The 16,273-nt window shown below is 47.9% G+C and overlaps 1 protein-coding gene across 6 annotated transcripts in view; it reads left to right on the top strand.

Moving 5' to 3' along the window:
- The window catches only part of LOC147458790 (ABC transporter B family member 25-like), a 115,754-nt gene extending 99,691 nt beyond the window's left edge, over positions 1–16,063 (top strand). For all 6 annotated transcript variants that reach the window (XM_086510231.1, XM_086510230.1, XM_086510234.1 and 3 more), the window contains 5 exons: positions 14,705–14,770; positions 14,847–14,954; positions 15,077–15,181; positions 15,256–15,453; positions 15,560–16,063. In XM_086510231.1, the coding sequence (XP_086366357.1) occupies positions 14,705–14,770; positions 14,847–14,954; positions 15,077–15,181; positions 15,256–15,453; positions 15,560–15,787 (705 nt within the window). In that variant the 3' untranslated portion in view covers positions 15,788–16,063. The remainder of the gene's footprint in view (positions 1–14,704; positions 14,771–14,846; positions 14,955–15,076; positions 15,182–15,255; positions 15,454–15,559) is intronic.
- The last annotated feature ends 210 nt before the right edge of the window (positions 16,064–16,273 follow it).

Below are 16,273 nucleotides of genomic sequence, written 5' to 3'. Positions count from 1 at the left end.
CATTAGGTTAAAACCTTTTCTCTCAACGGTTGTGTAACGCACAACATCGTTTTCTTCATCAAGTAGCCATCCCGAATGGAATATCTTGCTACTACCTCCCCATTCCGTATTCGAGTGAAAATATCTGCAAAATTTGTATCTATGGCATACTGATCGACCATATCCTCAAAGCTCCTATGATGTATCGCGGAAATAGCCAGAACCAGCACCTTTCGGGACAAAGCATCCGCCACCAAGTTTTTCTGTCCCTGCACATGGACAATCTGGAAGTGAAACCTGTGACAAGATGTTCGCCCACCGCATCTACTTTCCGATAGCTGCTTCTGTGACAAGAACTAGCATAAACTCTGGTGATCTGTGAAGACCCTAAAATCGGCTCCGAGTAGGTAATGTGGCCACTGAGTAAGAGCATGGATAACCACCAAAAGCTCTTTCTCATATATATGTGCTGTCAATTCCGGCCTTGAGAACAATCTGCTCTCGTAGGCAATGACATGGCCTTCTTGCATTAAGACCGCACCCAGACTACGACCAGAAGCATGACAATATACCTCAAATGACTTCTGCAAGTCCGCCAAAGTCAAAACTGGTCCTGTAGTCAATTTCTTCTGCAAAGTCTGAAAGGCAGTCACCTCTGTGGGTCCCCATGTGAAAGAGACTCCTTTCTGTGTCAAAATATACAAAGGGGAAGCAACCTCTGCAAACTTTCTAATGAACCGCCGGTAGTACGAACATAAGACCAAGTAGATTTAACTTCATGGACATTCTTCAAATCGGCCTAATCACGGATAGTCTCTATCTTGGCTGGGTCCATCTGCACTCCTGCTGCTGCTGAGACAATGTGTCCCAAAAAGTGTATCTCTTGTAGGAAAAATTCACTCTTCTTTACATTGATCACTAACTTGTGATCCCGCGATGCCTGAAAGACTTGTAGCAGATGTTCTCTATGTTCTGCCTCATCCTTGGAGAAGACAATAATGCCATCAAAGAAAGTGCCCACAAAAGATCTGTACTCTCTGAAAATCCTATCCATCATTCGGTTAAAGGTCGTTGGAGCATTGGTAAGCCCAAAAGGCATCACCAAAAACTTGAATAAACCGAAGGTCGTCCGAAAAGCTGTCTTGTAAACATCTCCCGGCGTGACTGAGATCTGATGATATCTGCTCTTCAAATCGAAACTGCTGAAACAAGAGGATCCCCGTAGTCGGTCTAGAATATCATCGATCCTAGGAATCGGAAATCTGTTCTTGATGGTGATTTTGTTGAGAGCTCTATAGTCAATGCACATTCTCCAAGATCCATCTTTCTTCAAGACCAACAACACCGGAGAGCAATAAGGTGAAGTACTCGGCTGGATAAGACCCTTTTCCAAGAGGTCTTTTACTTGGTTCATAATCTCTTCATTCTGGGCTCAGCTCACACGGTAAGGTGGCCGGTTCGGTGGTGTGCTTCCAGGTATCAGATCAATGGTATGATTCTCAGGACGAGTTTGTGGCAACTCGCTTGGCAGGCCCTCAGAAAAGCAATCGGCATGAGTGTGGAGAAAATACTAGCGTTCTTTTTCTAGATTAGACATATTTGTCCTATGATCATCATTCAATTCTTTCAAAAAGATCGAGTAAACAAATAGACTGGATTTCATTAATTTTGAAATGGCCGAAGCCGATACAATAGGGACTGACTCTCCCTTAAGTTTCATATCAAGTACAATGGTTCGGCCCTTTTCTATAGTCAAAGTCGCTTTTCTCGCCCGATAGTCGACCTCAGCGTTGTTGTTATGGTACCAAGGAATTCCCAGAAGGACATCACAACCTTCCAAGGGCATTATGTAGAAGTCCTCGTGCCCCAAACACCCCTGACAATGCAACCGAAGTTTGCCAATGACAGGTGTAATGGCTACGTCCCTGCTGGGTGCCGCTAGAACTGTCTCTGCTTGTGGCCCCATCCGATCGGGTGTAATCTCGAGCTGCGCCGCCAATTCAGGTGAAATGAAGTTGGCCTTGGCTCCTCCATCAAAGAAAATAAGGGCTTCTTGATCTTTCACTTTGCCGCAAGCTCGGCAAAGTTCGGTACTCTCATCAATCGTGCTTGGGTCAGTACCCATGCAATCTGGAACCAGTCGTGCTTTCATCTTGCCTTTTCGTCCACGTTCCTCAGCTGCTCTCGAACTCTCTGGCCTTTCTTCATCTTGTTCTTTCTGTGCCTTTTTAGGGCACTTCGCGGAGATGTGCCCAGTTTTCCCACATCCAAAACACTTCCCCTCTTTGATGTAGTTGGTCCTCTCTCGAAGAGTGAGCCGAGGTCGTGCATCCTTGTCTTTTTTATCTTGGGGGCTCTTCTTCTTTCTACTTTCATTTTTAGAAGTCTGTTTGGTTTTCTGCGTCATTATCTCATCTGTGGAGTAAGTCAAACTGCCTGAGTGTATGGCAAAGCCCCGTTTCCCATAACTCATCAGTTCTTGAATAGAACCTGACTTTTGCTCTAAGCAGTGATCTCGGATCTCCGTAGGAAGTCCCAAGGTAAACCGCTCAATCCGTTCTTTAAACGAGATCTTCTTAAATGAAGAAGTGGGTAGAAAAGAGCTCCAATCTCTCGCAATATGCGTCCTAGGTATCTTTCTTGGTCATCTGGAGATGGTTCCAAGCAGTTCTTATGTCGCGTTCGTACTCCCGAGTCAACCAAGAAGAAATAAAAAGCCTTTTAAATTTCAGCCATTTAACTAGCGCCTTCTTGTTCAATAGAAGAGTGGACCACCATGTTCGAGCATTTCCCTTGAAGTAAGAGATAGCCCTCCGAATCTTGGAGTGCTCTGAGTAATGCCCTCCAGAGAAAGCTATATCAAATTGCTATATGAAGGCCAAAGCCCTTGAAGCATCTCGGAATCCAAAAAAAGTGTCAATTTTAATAACTTTCTTGCTTTTATCCTCTAAAAAGTCATACTGGTTGGCTCTACAAAAATTCTTCTTCTTTGCATAAAATCTGTGATCATCGGAGTCCGAACTATCTGAAGACGAGTCCTTTGTAGAATTGTCAGAAATTGGGCGAAACTTAGGCTTCTTTGGCTTTTTCGTACCCTTTCTGAAGCTTTGCTTTTTCCCTTTCCTTTCGTCTTCGCTCAAGTCAGAAGAGCTAGAAGAACTGTCAGAAGAAGAAGAAGAAGAAGAACTGGATAGTCCTTCAAATCTGACTTGCTTCTTCTGCTTTCGTGCCGAAGAAAATGTAGATTGACGACGCAAATAACCCGGGAAGTCAGTTTCTTTCTTCAGCTTTTTAGCGTGCTTTTTGGCTTTGTTGGTTGTGTAAAAAATCTGGGTAATCCGTGTATGAACCACCTCTTCCAATTCTTGCTCTTTAAACATCCTTGGAGTAGGAGGTTTCTTGAGTGCCGGTTTGAGGGGTGGTTCTGTGGCCTTACGCCACTGAGAGTGCACTTCGTCGAAGGATGTCTGAGTCAAAAATTTTGAAAATTTTTGATCCTTCGCAAGATTAATCATCATCTTTGTCGCATCGTCACAACAACAATTATTTTACAAGCATACAACCAAACGCTCCCCAGGCATCATCATGCGTCGTTCGGAAGTTTTCTAGCATACAACGAAACGCTCCCCAGACATCGGCCTGCGTCGTTCCGAGGTTTTCAAGCATACAACGGAATGCTCTTCAGGCATCAGCTTGCGTTGTTCCGAGGTGCAAACAATACCAAAACAGTATTTCTTACTTCTCCACCCGGGAGTAAAATCACCAATCAATGAAACGAGTATTGAAACCAAAGTCAAAACAGGTTCAAAACAGATACCATCCATTTCAAACAAACTCCAACAGGATCACCAAACAAGTTCTCAAACAGATTTCAAACTTAAAAAGCAATCTCGACATTAGTCGACCTCGGAAAGTCGACTGACTTTCCATCCTGAAACCTACACCAAAAATTAGGGTTAGGTTCCTTCCATAAGGTCGTAGTCGACAGCACAGCATGGTCCATTAGCTCTTGGACAGACAATGCTCTTGTGGCAGCAATGGTAGTCCGAAGACACAGCAATCACACCGGACCTCCAAGGTCATCTGCCCATGAAGAGACATCTACTGAGAGATGTCGAGCAATTTCAAGTTATAATCTGCTAGGGTTTCCATGGCAAGCATTTTAGGATACCCCACTCCGCTAGAAGTTGCACGATGTCAGAAACCATACAACTTCGGGCAAAATTTTTCTTGAAAGCTTGCCAAGTCTTTGGAAGTGTGCGGCTTGGTAGCTATAGACATCAACATTTGCATGGCACTGCTTTTGAGAAAAAAGTGACTCGAAACAAATTTTGGATCCTTCTCTTGCAAGTGATCTTTTTGTCTTATGCCCTATAAGACATGAGCGGTGAAGATGGGAGCACGCCCCATGCGCGATGTATGAAGGGTGGGGTTGGCTAATAAGTTGGGGGTCCGGGCCCCGAAGATACTTCAAATAAAATTCCATTAGTCTCCTCTTTGGTAGGACCGGTATGCTTTCAGAAAAGCATACCGGTCCATGCTCTAATACCACTATCACAATACGGGCACCACGTGCCAATAGAAAAGAACAGACTTTTAGCACTTCAATAACAACTGAAGAGAGAGAGAGAGAGAGAGAGAGAGAGAGAGAGAGAGAGAGAGAGAGAGAGAGAGAGAGAGAGAGAGAGAGAGAGAGAGAGACGACACCCGACATAGAGTGGCGGAATTCCACCCCAGAGAGTAAAACCTTGGCGCCGCTTTTGGTATTTTTTTATATTGCATCAACACAATACAAGCCGGTACTCCAGACTCTACACCTTCTCCAAGAAGCATGCCAGAGAGTGAGCCCTTAGCACATATTTAAAGGCCCTTGGCCTATGAAAAGCAGTTTACATGAAAGCCTTCAAACTCAAAAGCTTCTGGTCCAAAAGCAATGCCAAAAGATCACAGAATTCCGTACAACTGCCACGTCAACACTGTTCGCGGAAAATCCGGAAACTGTCACGTCATCAGCTGCTACGGATGTGTACGGGTCCTACTTTATTTTAATCCTTTATGTCACTAGGGGTCCCATTGGACGGGGTCCCCATAAGTTGGTAGGACTTCTTCTTCTGTTACTTGTTCTTCTTAGGGTTTAGGCTCCTCGGCCGGCATCTGCAAGTTGGCTTCATTCTTCTGGGCTTTGACACGTCAACAGTTTGTGACAGCAGTGCTCCTATGCCTGATTGGTCGCCAGGTGAGGGCGTTAGGTGGATCCCCCCAAAGACTTCAATATGATATTTGGGTTGCGAGGTTGGCTTCGACTTGTCCCTTGAGCAGCAGAGTGCTCCCCTCCTCCTGGCATGTTTGACCTTGAAAAGGAGCGACAAGATTTTCTGCAATAGAGACTGACTGTTTCTCTGAAGGCGTACCAAGCGAGTTGCGTCCTGAAGATCACTTGATTGATTCCAGGTAGTACACCACCAAACCGGCCACCTTACAGAGTTAGCCGAGGCCAAAATAAAGATTCAATGAACCAGAACAGATTTCCATATTACGAGGATTGATGATATACACGACAGGCTTTAGAATTCTACTTGCCAAATTGATATGAAGAGTGGCTATCATCAGATCTTAATTGTTCGTGGAGACGTCTACAAGACAACTTTCAGTGGGAGTCTCCCCTTGTTGATATAGCCCTCTCTAGCAGAGGTGGTTGTAGCCCAATGGGCAGTTTTATTAACTAATGGAAGGATGGTTTTCTCGGGGGGAAAAAAAAAACGACCCATAGGCTCTCACTCTGGCAGTCTTCCCGCGGGAGATGTAGAGCAGAGCCATGGGAGTTGTACCATGATGAAGCAATATAAAGAAATACCGAAAGGAGCGCCTGACTTTGGGGCCAGTGCTCTCTTGGGGTGGAACTCCGCCACTCTCCGTTTCATGTGTCGTGTATCTCTTTTAGTTCAGTTGTTATTTGAAGTGCTTAAAGTTTTTCAGTTTGTTCTTTTCCATTGGCACGTTGTGATTGTCCTGTTACAAGTACTCCTCCCAGGAGCAAATCACTCATCATTGAAACCAATATTAAAACCATAGTCAAACAATTCAAATCGGCACCGGGGCAGGTTCAAAATAGATATCATCTGGGTGGTTTTTGAATGCTCGTGCTGTTCACCCCCCCCCCCCCCCCCCCCCCCATCGCCATCGCTCTCACCTCTCCCCTCTTGCCTCGCGCTGCCTTGCCCGCTACCTGCTCTATGCGTAGTTACTCCCAGCGCGCAGCCAGCCCTCCTCAGCTCGCCCCCCCGACCCTCCCCCCCCCCCCCCCCCCCCCCCCCCCCGCCTCAGCCCCGCGCCCACTCTCCCCAGCTTCGTGTCTGCCCGCCTCAACCTCGCACTCCCGCTATCATCCCCCCACACCCCACTTTCTCAGCTCGCAGGAAGTCGATTTTTCAGCCTACTGTGAGTTTCACGTCATCACCGCCCTTCTCGATTCAACAGTAGACACAGAATGGCGGCTGTTGCTCTACCTCAAAGGGACTCTACAGAAGCCCCCTCGCCCGACACCGCGGAGCCGACTCTTCGACTTGCTCTCTCGCCGGAAGAGCAAGCGAGCTTGATGGCCGAAGTGGAACTCTTGCAAGCCACTTCGGTTATCTGCAAGATCATTGGCACTCGGCCCAGTCGGGGCAAGGTTCGGGATCTACTTCAAGGCCGCCTTCTCTCTGATGTGGGCAAGATCACCAATGTCTAGATCCTCGGGAGAGGGTACTATATTCGAGTCTCCAGAGATGACGGCCAAGGTGATTTCAATGAGCCCGCTCGGCATCCAAATAGCTCGAGCTTACTTCAGACGATGGCATCATGGTTTTGACCCTACTACAGATGTGCTTGAGGAGGAGGCCGACTTGCCGATTTTGGTCTGCTTCCGAAGCATGAGGCGAGAGTACCTCCCTCTTCTCCCCAAGATTGGCTCCATGTTCAGAACAGTTCTGGAGTCTCCGTGCACGCAGCTTCATTTGTGGCCAAGGCCACAGGTTTACCTACTGTGCAGATTCTTGTTCGAGACACACACTCCCTTCCAAAGGTGGTAATGCTGTCTCAGGTGAGTAGGGGTTGGATCAGACAGAGTGTGGAGTATTTGGGTCTCCCAAATCAGTGTTTCATTTGCAGACAGATGGGCCATTTAGCAAAGGCTTGTACTCGCAAGAGATCTCGACCCACAGCGCATGCGCAACCTCCCAAGGTTGAGCATGCCTAGTAGCCAGATACACAGGATGCATAGGCTAGTACCTCGACAGAGACTAGCGATCAAATAGCTGACAATTGGCAGTAGGTGCCTGGCCATCGCCAACAGGGGCGGGCTTTCCCCACTGCTCCCCCCGGTGGTCGACCTCTTGCAACTCAGCAGCAGTGGGTTCCGACAGGGAACCGTCTCAACCCCCTTCAGCAGGACCCGCCGGAGGAGGCCCCGTCCACTTTAGTTTCTCCGCCTCCTGCCCCTCCTCCATCCCCGTCTCCTGCCCCTCCTCTCTCCTCGGTGGGGCCCATAGCCTCATCTCTCGATCCCTCCTTCACTCCTCCTCAGACGCAGGGGACTGGACACGCATCTTCCGCGAGGCGATCTCTAGATAGTGCTTTCACTACGAGCCGTGCGGCTTTGGAGGGACAGCCCCATTTGAGTCCGCCTTTTTTGTTGCAGACTTCTCCTTTTGCAGCAATCCCTAAAGGTTTGACTAGCTTTGACATTCGCAGACGATGGGACTTCTTTGACTACAATTTCACACGGTTCTTGGGTGACTCTTCTCATGACCTGGAGGAGGCTTGCTTCCGAGTCCACGTCCTCTTTCTTGCAGCTCGAGGCATTGAGGCTTTGGACAGAGCGGTGGGTTTCTCCTTCCTGTTGTGTGGTAGGGATCCTACAGAGTGGACCCTGCACACAGTTCTTGACTGGCTCCAGATTCAGGCCACTGAGTTCTCGCACCACACAGGGGACTTAGGGGTGACAAATCTGGTACAGACACTTCGGCCTCTTGCCAAGTTCAGCGTGACGCCACCAGATGCAGTGGGTTGGAGGCACATTGTGGTGCATTTGTTTGCTGATACTCAGAGCCCTCCTTGCTATTTCTACATGAGGATTCTTGGACAGAGCATGTAGCCCTACGCACTGCACGCTCGGCTTGGGCCTAGGTGGGACAGTCACTCCATACACGCTTGTCTAGAGGTCGTTCGGATGAGGATTACTCCCCATCCAAACCGGCCCCAAACATAGCATGGTTGGCTGTTGTTGAAGCATCTGTTTCTCTCATTGACTCCATGTGGATCATCTCATGGAATGTGCAAGGATTAGGAGGGCCCCAGTTTCAGCGTCAGAGGGGTCGGCTGCGTTAGGAGCTTCAACAATGCCTTGTGGGTGATGAGATTGGTATTCTTATGCTACAGGAGCATCATCTGTGTGAGAGCCACATTAGACGGTGTGGTCAAATTTTGTGTGGTCGCTATGAGACGTTTTGGTCAGCTGCATTTGGATCTGGAGGCATCCAAGGAGGGGTATGTATGACCATTGCGGATTCTTTGCAACAGGCCGTTGTGGGAAGAAGTATTATTGTACCAAGCAGAGCTCAATGGATTACTATGCAGGTTCAGGGTTGCCTCATGGATTTCCTGAACATTTATGCGCCCAATGTGGGGGTGCACGAGCAGAGTTCTGGTCTCAGGTTGTGGAGTCTTTGTCGCATGCAGAGCAGTGGTGTGTTGGGGGGGACTTCAACAGATCGGATTGGAGGTGGCTATGTCACGGTGCACGGGGCTGAGCTGGCAGCTTGGGACCGGCTTTGTAGGACTATGAGGGTTTTTGATACTTGGCGACACTCAGGTTTTGTGAGACCCTCTGACAGCTTGGTTTTCTCTCGTTCTGATCGCAGTGTTGGAGGAGTGAATCTATCCAGGATATATCGCTTCTACGCTAGTGACCGCATTTGTGACTTGGGTGGGTCAGTTTGCATCTTGGCTAGGACATCCTTTTCGGACCATGCACCAATGATCCTCACAGTGAGGGGGAGCATGATGCTACGCATCCCTGAGAGCATCTTGTTGGACTCTGAGATCAGAGAGCGAGTGGTGGCTCTTTGGACAGAGGGCTTGGACACGGAGGACTCTCCTGTTGACAGAGTGGCCTCTAAACATGCTCGGCTTAGTCGGTTCTTTCTTCAAGAGTCTACGGCCCGCCTGGCTGCAGCAAGAGAGGCGGAGCAGTGTCTTCGAGGGGGCGTTGCTTCCCTACAGAGGATGCAGGAGCAGCACCCAGCCAGTCCCTGGTTGGAGGAGCAGTTGCAGCAGGCTCGCCAGGAGCTTGCCAGCACAAAGGAGAGGCGTCATGAGTTTGCTTTCCATCCACCTCAGTGAACCCAGGTGGGTGACAGAGTGACAGAGGCGTTCTTTGAGACAGTGGGATCCCGGCATGTGAACACCAGTGTCAGCCAGTTGAGGAGGCCTGACGGGTCAGTTGCTTCAGAGCCAGAGGACATGCGTGCAGTTGCACCTGACTTCAACCGTGACTTGTTGTCAGTAGAGACTCAGTCAGAGCGTTAGGATGCATGCAGAGAGCAAGTTTGGGCACAGATGCCTTGTCTTGTGACTGAGGAGATGCGCCAGAGGCTTGAGCTGCCTCTTGAGCCAGAGGAGGTCCACGTCGCGGTCCTCAGAGCACTTTCCTGTGTGGTAGCTGTTTAGATGAGGATGGTTTGACTCCCAGTTTTTTCTTAGAGTACTAGGACTTGCTTGGCACAGACCTGTACAGCGCTTTTCAATACATCTTACACGCAGGAGAGAAGCCTGACACCATGAGTGAGGGCTTGATGTGGCAGCCCATCACCATCCTTAACTCAGCCTACAAAATTCTTGCCAAGGCTCTGAGTTTGAGGATTCGGCCACTTCTAGAGAGCATTATACATGGGACTCAGACAGGTTTTGTCAAGGAGCGCAATATTCTTGACAACATCTTTAATTTTTGCGAGGCTTCTGCCCTCGCGCGCCTACATGGTGAGGATCTAGTGATACTTCTTCTTGATTTTGAGAAGGCCTACAATAGAGTTGACTGGGACTCTTTGGAGGACACTCTTCGTAGGATGGGCTTCTCAGATGCTTGGATTAGAGGTGTGCTAGCTCTTTATAGACGTGCACACAGTCAGGTGCTTGTGGCAAGAGGTAGAGGTGATTGTTTCATGCTCACACATTCGGTCAGACAGGGCTGCCCTCTTCCCTCCTTCCTCTTTCTGTTCTATGCTGAGGCGATGAGCAGATTTTTGGTTTCACAGCAGGTTGGTTTACGTGGCTTAGCGCTCCTGCGATGAGCTACTGGAGTTGAGTTTGCAGACGACTCAACTTTGTACTTGGAGGGCCAAGAGGCCAACCTAGACAGGTGTGAGCAAGCTCTTGAGACCTTTTGTTGTGCATCAGGCACACTGATCAACTAGAGGAAGACATTGGCTTTCTCGGTTGGCAGTGCTCCTACGCCTGATTGGTTGCCAGGTGAGGGTTTCAAATGGATCCCCCCAGGGACTGCAGTTCGATAATTGGGCTGTACATTGGAGCTCGGCACGACTTTCTTTGGCAGGAAGAGTTGTAGTGGCCAACCAAGTGTTGTTGGCTACTATGTGCTACATTACATCTTGTTGGATCTTTTCGAGCTCTTGCATCAGCTAGGCAGAGAGGCTGATCAGGAATTTCCTTTGTTCCGGGCGCGATACTCAGAAAGCCCGGGCCAAAGTGGCCTGGCAGGTCATCAATCTACCTTGTTCTCAGCGGGGGTTTGGGGATCATAGACCAAGCACAACAGAGCAGAGCGCTCCTTGGGAAGTTTGTTGTCAAATGACTCCTTCCAGGGGAGGAGCCCTCGAAGGAGTTTTTGCTTTAGCGGCTTAGAGCTAGAGTGCCTCAGGCTGGAGGCCCTTGGAGACTTGCCACTAGATGGATTTTCATAGAGATGCATAGAGTTGGCCTGAGCAGGAGACTAGAGCATCGTTTTGCTATGAGCCTGCTTCGCTCCTCGGAGCAGCTGCAGAGAGGCCTGGAGCAGCACGAGCCTACTTGCACGGAGGAGCGCCTGAGATAGCCCTTTGTTTGGAACCCCATGGTCAGCACTCAAAGAGGCCACGTGGTTGGTAGTAGGCCTCATGTTTCCTGGAGTCCCATGGTGGAGGGTCCAGCACGCACATTAGGTGATTGGTTACAGTTCTCAGGTCTGTCAGAGCAGATTCAGAGCATCCAGCTAAAGGGCATGAGAGGGGTGCAGAGCATGTGTCAGGACATCACAAAGGCTGTACCAGCTGAGTGGCTTACACCTCTCGAGTCAGCAGCGCCCGGATAGATGGGGGCCTTCATGCGACTGGAGGTCCTCATCGGAGTTCGGGCTTGCTCAGAGACTATACCCTCCATGTTTTTCGAGCTAAAGGGCGAGGGTCGATTACACGGAGTCTCAGTAGAGGCCCCACAGGTTGCAGAGTGTTGTTTTCAGAGGATCCGAGTGGTGGGCATCTGTGGGAGGTCTTGTCATAGATCCTGACCCAGTAGCTCTTGAGACAGGCCACTAGAGGCTGTGGGCTTGAGAGAGCTGTCCACTGGCACAAGTGCAATGGGATCTTGGAGAGTGGTTTTGGAGAGACCCTTTTTCCTCAGCCGACCATCCCGGTGTCACTTTCTTTCAGTACACTATTCGACTGGGACGTCACATACTAGCAGCACGGAGAGAGGCTCGTCCTGCTGCAGCACCTCATTGGCAGGAGGAGGGTCTCACAGTTGAGTTCTTGTCAGATATCTGGGCGAGGTTGTGGAATGCCAGACATCCGTGGCGAGTCACGTTGTTCCAGTGGCTGGTTGCACATAGAGCTACAGCAATGGGGAGCAAGCTGGCTTGTACATAGTGGCCTCTCGACAGCATGTGCAGTGTGCGACCATCCTTTGGAGAGTCAGTGTCACTGTTTTTGGGACTTCCCTATGGCTCAGTAGGTTTGGCTGCGGGTCCTTCGGCTGATGCCAGGGCTGATGCCAGCTCTTTCCACGGCACACCAGTACACTTGGGGGGCAGCTGCATTACATTTTGAGCTATCCTCCACCAGCAGGAGGACAGTGATTAAGGGGGGTCGACCTACACTCCAGCCTACTACAGAGCTTACTCCACAGGAGTGGTGCAGTGAGAGAGAGGTGTGTTGGGAGCTCGTCTGTGGCTTGACACTTTGGTTCATCTGGCGGGCCCGCTGCTTCCATATCTTTGAGGCTCGCCTTGTGCCACCAGCGGAGACTGTTCGAGGTTTTTGGCTAGAGCTGATCCATACTCTCAGGGGACAGTTCGAGAGACTCCAGGGCAGCTCCGACCGCATGCGGGAGCATAGAGAGGCGTTCCTTCGACTCTGGTGCCTTGGGCCTTTCTTCACCATGGTCCAGTGTGGGCTCAGATGGCACTACCGCTCACCTGTGTGCTCCTCCCATCTCCCGATTTAGCTTCATTGTACATATGTTGCTTTTTCATTGGGAGAGTCTCCCCTTATGATTGTTGTAGCCCTCTCTAGTAGAGGTGGTTGTAGCCCTATGGGCAGTTTCATTAACTAATAGAAGGATCTTTTTCTTGGGGGAAAAAAATAGATATTATTCGATTCAAACGAATTCCAAACAGGATCTCCAAACAATTTATCAAACAAAATTCAGAAAATTGCAAAATCAAACTCAAAAAGAAATCTCGACATCAGTCGAGCTCGAAAAGATTTCTTGCTTTCCATCCTGAAACTTGCACCAAAAATTAGGTGTAGGTTACTTCCAAAATTTTGTAGCCGACTGCATAAGCTCTTGAATGGTTGAAATTGGCTTGGACAGACAATGTTCCTGTGGCGGTGATGGTAGCCCTAAGGTATAACAATCACACTGGGCCTCCAAGGTTGTCAGCTCGAGAAGAGACACCTGTTGAGGGATGTTACAAATTTCAAGTTGTAATCTGCTAGGATTTTCGTAGCAAGCATTTCAGGATATACGACTCTATGAGAAGCTTAATTTTTCAAAATTGTCAGAATCAAAATTCGCTCTCGTCAATGAGTAGGTTTCGCGGAGGCGAACTCCTTCATCCCCTTCTTCATCTCTGATACCACTGTAACGGGAGGGCATCACGTACCTAATGGAAAAAAACAGATGAGACAACTTTTAAGCACTTCAAACAATTGAACTAAAGAGATGCATGACACACGAGACGGGGAGTGATGGAGTTCCACCCCGAGAGAGTAGCGGCCCCAAACCCCGGTGCCCCTCTCGGTACTTCTTTATATTGCTCCAACTCAATATAAGGCCGGAACCCTGCACTCGGCACCTCCACGCGGAAGACTGCCTGAGAGTGGGCCCACTCTCAGAGGCCCTTGGCCTGAAAAGCAGTTTACATGAAAAGCATCAGCTTTAAAAAGCGTCTAGAGACTAGTCTCAAAAGCACTGGCGCCGAAGCTGTCCAGCGCATAAGCAGGAAATTCGTACAGCTCTGCCATGTCAACAGTTGCCAGTGCAAATCGCGGCAGTCCGTACAGTCCACGTCAGCATGTCAACGCAATTTACGGGGGCCTCCGTACAGCCAACTACGTCATCAGTTTTTACGTAAAAGAATTTTAGAGTGTAGGTCTTGCCTTATATTGTTTTTATGCCCCCTAGGCACTTGGGCCCCCATCGGACAGGGTCCCATAAGTTGGTAGAACTTCCTTAGAAAATTGCCCCACTCGGCGAGGATTTATAAGTTGGTAAGACTTTTTCTGCTGCTTCTACTTCTTCTGCTTCTTATTCTCTTAGGGTTTAGGCCCCTTGGCCGGGATCTGCAGGTTGGCTCATTTCTTCAACAGATTGACACGTCAACAATTTTGTGAAAAAATCCTCCCAAGGTGTGTCCAAAGTGGCATCTGCAGCTTCCAAAGACTACTCTCTGTATTCGTTTCCCATAGGCCCTCCTACAGTAACCGACCCTACGTGGTGCCTTGCCGTCAACAATGACATGGTCCCTTCCTAAGCTTGAAGGACTCTTGACGTGCAACTGTTTATGTACTCTTATCATTATCCTCATGAGGAGGTCGTGTAAAGTAGATGCGATCTCGTTGTAGTCCTGGTAGGACCACCCTCTTTGGCATTAAATTGTAAGGTGGGAGCTCTTTTTGTGCTGTGTGTCTTTCTGACCCTGCAAGCTTTGTTGAAGTGATTGTGTATGGATGTGTATTTGTATCTGCGCGTGGATGTGTGCTTGTGCATGTAACTGATCCTCAAGGGTCATATCAATGTGATCCTCTTTGTTGACTTGATTGACAAAGCATTAGCAGAGCTTTGTCTTAAGTTGTACCTCTATTCCTAAGTGACATTATTGTGGAGAACCAGAAGTTCTTTCAGATCGGGGAGAAATTATAGCCGCATGCAATCAGGTTAACTTTGTGATAGAACATGGCCAATTCAAAGATCGGCTGTGAATATAATCAATCTGAACCGTATGTTCTTCTGGGATCGACTGATTTTTTGATCCCTTATAATTTTATAAGCTAGTAGTTTTGCATCTGCAAAGTGATTACAAGTCAGCATTGTGGCAGAACACAGGGCCAATTCAGAGGAAAAGCAAAGATTTGCCGTGAATATATTCACATTAATTACAGTTTTAGTCTGACTTTTTTATTTTTTTGAAACTAGAAGTTAGTTGTTTTCATCTGCAAAGAGTTTAATCTGGATCTCCTGATTGTTACCGCAGGGAGTCTCTCTCAAGTTGAACCCAGGAGCAAAAGTTGCTCTGGTGGGTCCTAGTGGAGGTGGTAAGGTAAGGTTTTATGAGACTGACTGACTGGTGCTTCTCTGTTTTTGGACCAAGAACTGATTTGAGAAGCATCATGTAGACAACTATTGCAAACCTGCTGAAGAGATTCTATGATCCAACAAAAGGGAGGATTCTTCTCAATGGAGTACCACTGCAGGAAGTTTCTCATCAGCACCTGCATGAGAAGGTCTTTGATCTAGTATTTATGTGTCACGATTATCTAGTCTGATGGAAAATGTAGGTTTGCCATCAGATTTCTGGAAATTCAAAGTGATGTCTCATGTAAATTATTTTCCACACTTTGCTCAGATCAGTATTGTCAGTCAGGAACCTGTATTGTTCAATTGCTCAATATCAGAAAATATATCATATGGGGCCAGAGGAATCAGTGATATTGAAATAGAGCGAGCAGCTGTAAGCATGATGAGTTGATGACCTTTTTTTTTTTGGTCTGCATTGAGTCAAGCCTCTGAAAAATTACTGAACAGGTGATGGCCAATGCACATGAATTCATATCCAATTTTCGAGAGGGATATAAAACCCATGTAGGTGAACGTGGTATTAGACTTTCGGGAGGCCAGAAACAGCGCATTGCTATAGCAAGGGCGCTTCTTATGGATCCCCGTATTCTTCTTCTGGATGAAGCAACGAGCGCCTTAGATGCAGAGAGTGAGTTTTTAGTGCAGGTGGGTGAAATTCCATACATGCAGGAGCAGATCTCCTCAGTATCATGTTATTTAATTGGCTTTCTTTCTGTTGCGCTGCAATTGAAACTTCTGCTCTTTTTGATAGGATGCAATGGATCGTCTGATGAAGGGAAGAACCGTGCTTGTGATTGCTCATCGATTGTCTACGGTTCAGAGTGCTGATACAGTTGCAGTGGTTGATGGTGGCCGCATTGCTGAGAAAGGCACTCACAATGAGCTGCTTGAGAAAAATGGCATCTATGCAGCTTTAGTGAAAAGGCAGCTCCAAGGAACTACTGCTCAAACCGTCTCCATGCCCACTAACTTGTTATAGTACCAGAGAGACTCTCTCAATCCTCGGCTAGAAGAGATAAGACATAAGCAATTGGCTGAAAACACTCGTAAGCTCAGCTGTTTTGTATTAAAAGTGAGAATGACTGTACCCAAGTCGGCTGATGATTTAGCTTTCAATCCATGCAGTTGGGCTTGAATCCTCTCTCTCTCTCTCTCCCCCCAGCTGTATTAATAAGCAGAAAATGTTTCTGGAGCTGGTGAATAATGTTAAAGTTTATGCATCTCAAGCGAATGCCCAATGCATTTATTTACTTTGTCTTCAGGTATTTATTTAACTTATTTGACATGATAGTGTCGGTAATTTACCGAGGGGGGTATTTAAGGGCCCCCAAGTTAGTATATAATTGCACCTCTGTCCCCATTACATTATCATCTAATTCATTGCTGTGTTGGTTGCTTCAGCAAACTCTCTCTCGCTTATATTCTATCATTTTATTTTGTCATTTTTGTTACTGACTTTGTATCA

Source organism: Adiantum capillus-veneris, chromosome 4 (genome assembly GCF_014529385.1).
Source record: "Adiantum capillus-veneris isolate H3 chromosome 4, ASM1452938v2, whole genome shotgun sequence".
Lineage (NCBI taxonomy): Eukaryota > Viridiplantae > Streptophyta > Polypodiopsida > Polypodiales > Pteridaceae > Adiantum > Adiantum capillus-veneris.
Note: the sequence above shows the minus strand (reverse complement) of the source record. Positions and strands in the feature narration are given on the sequence as shown.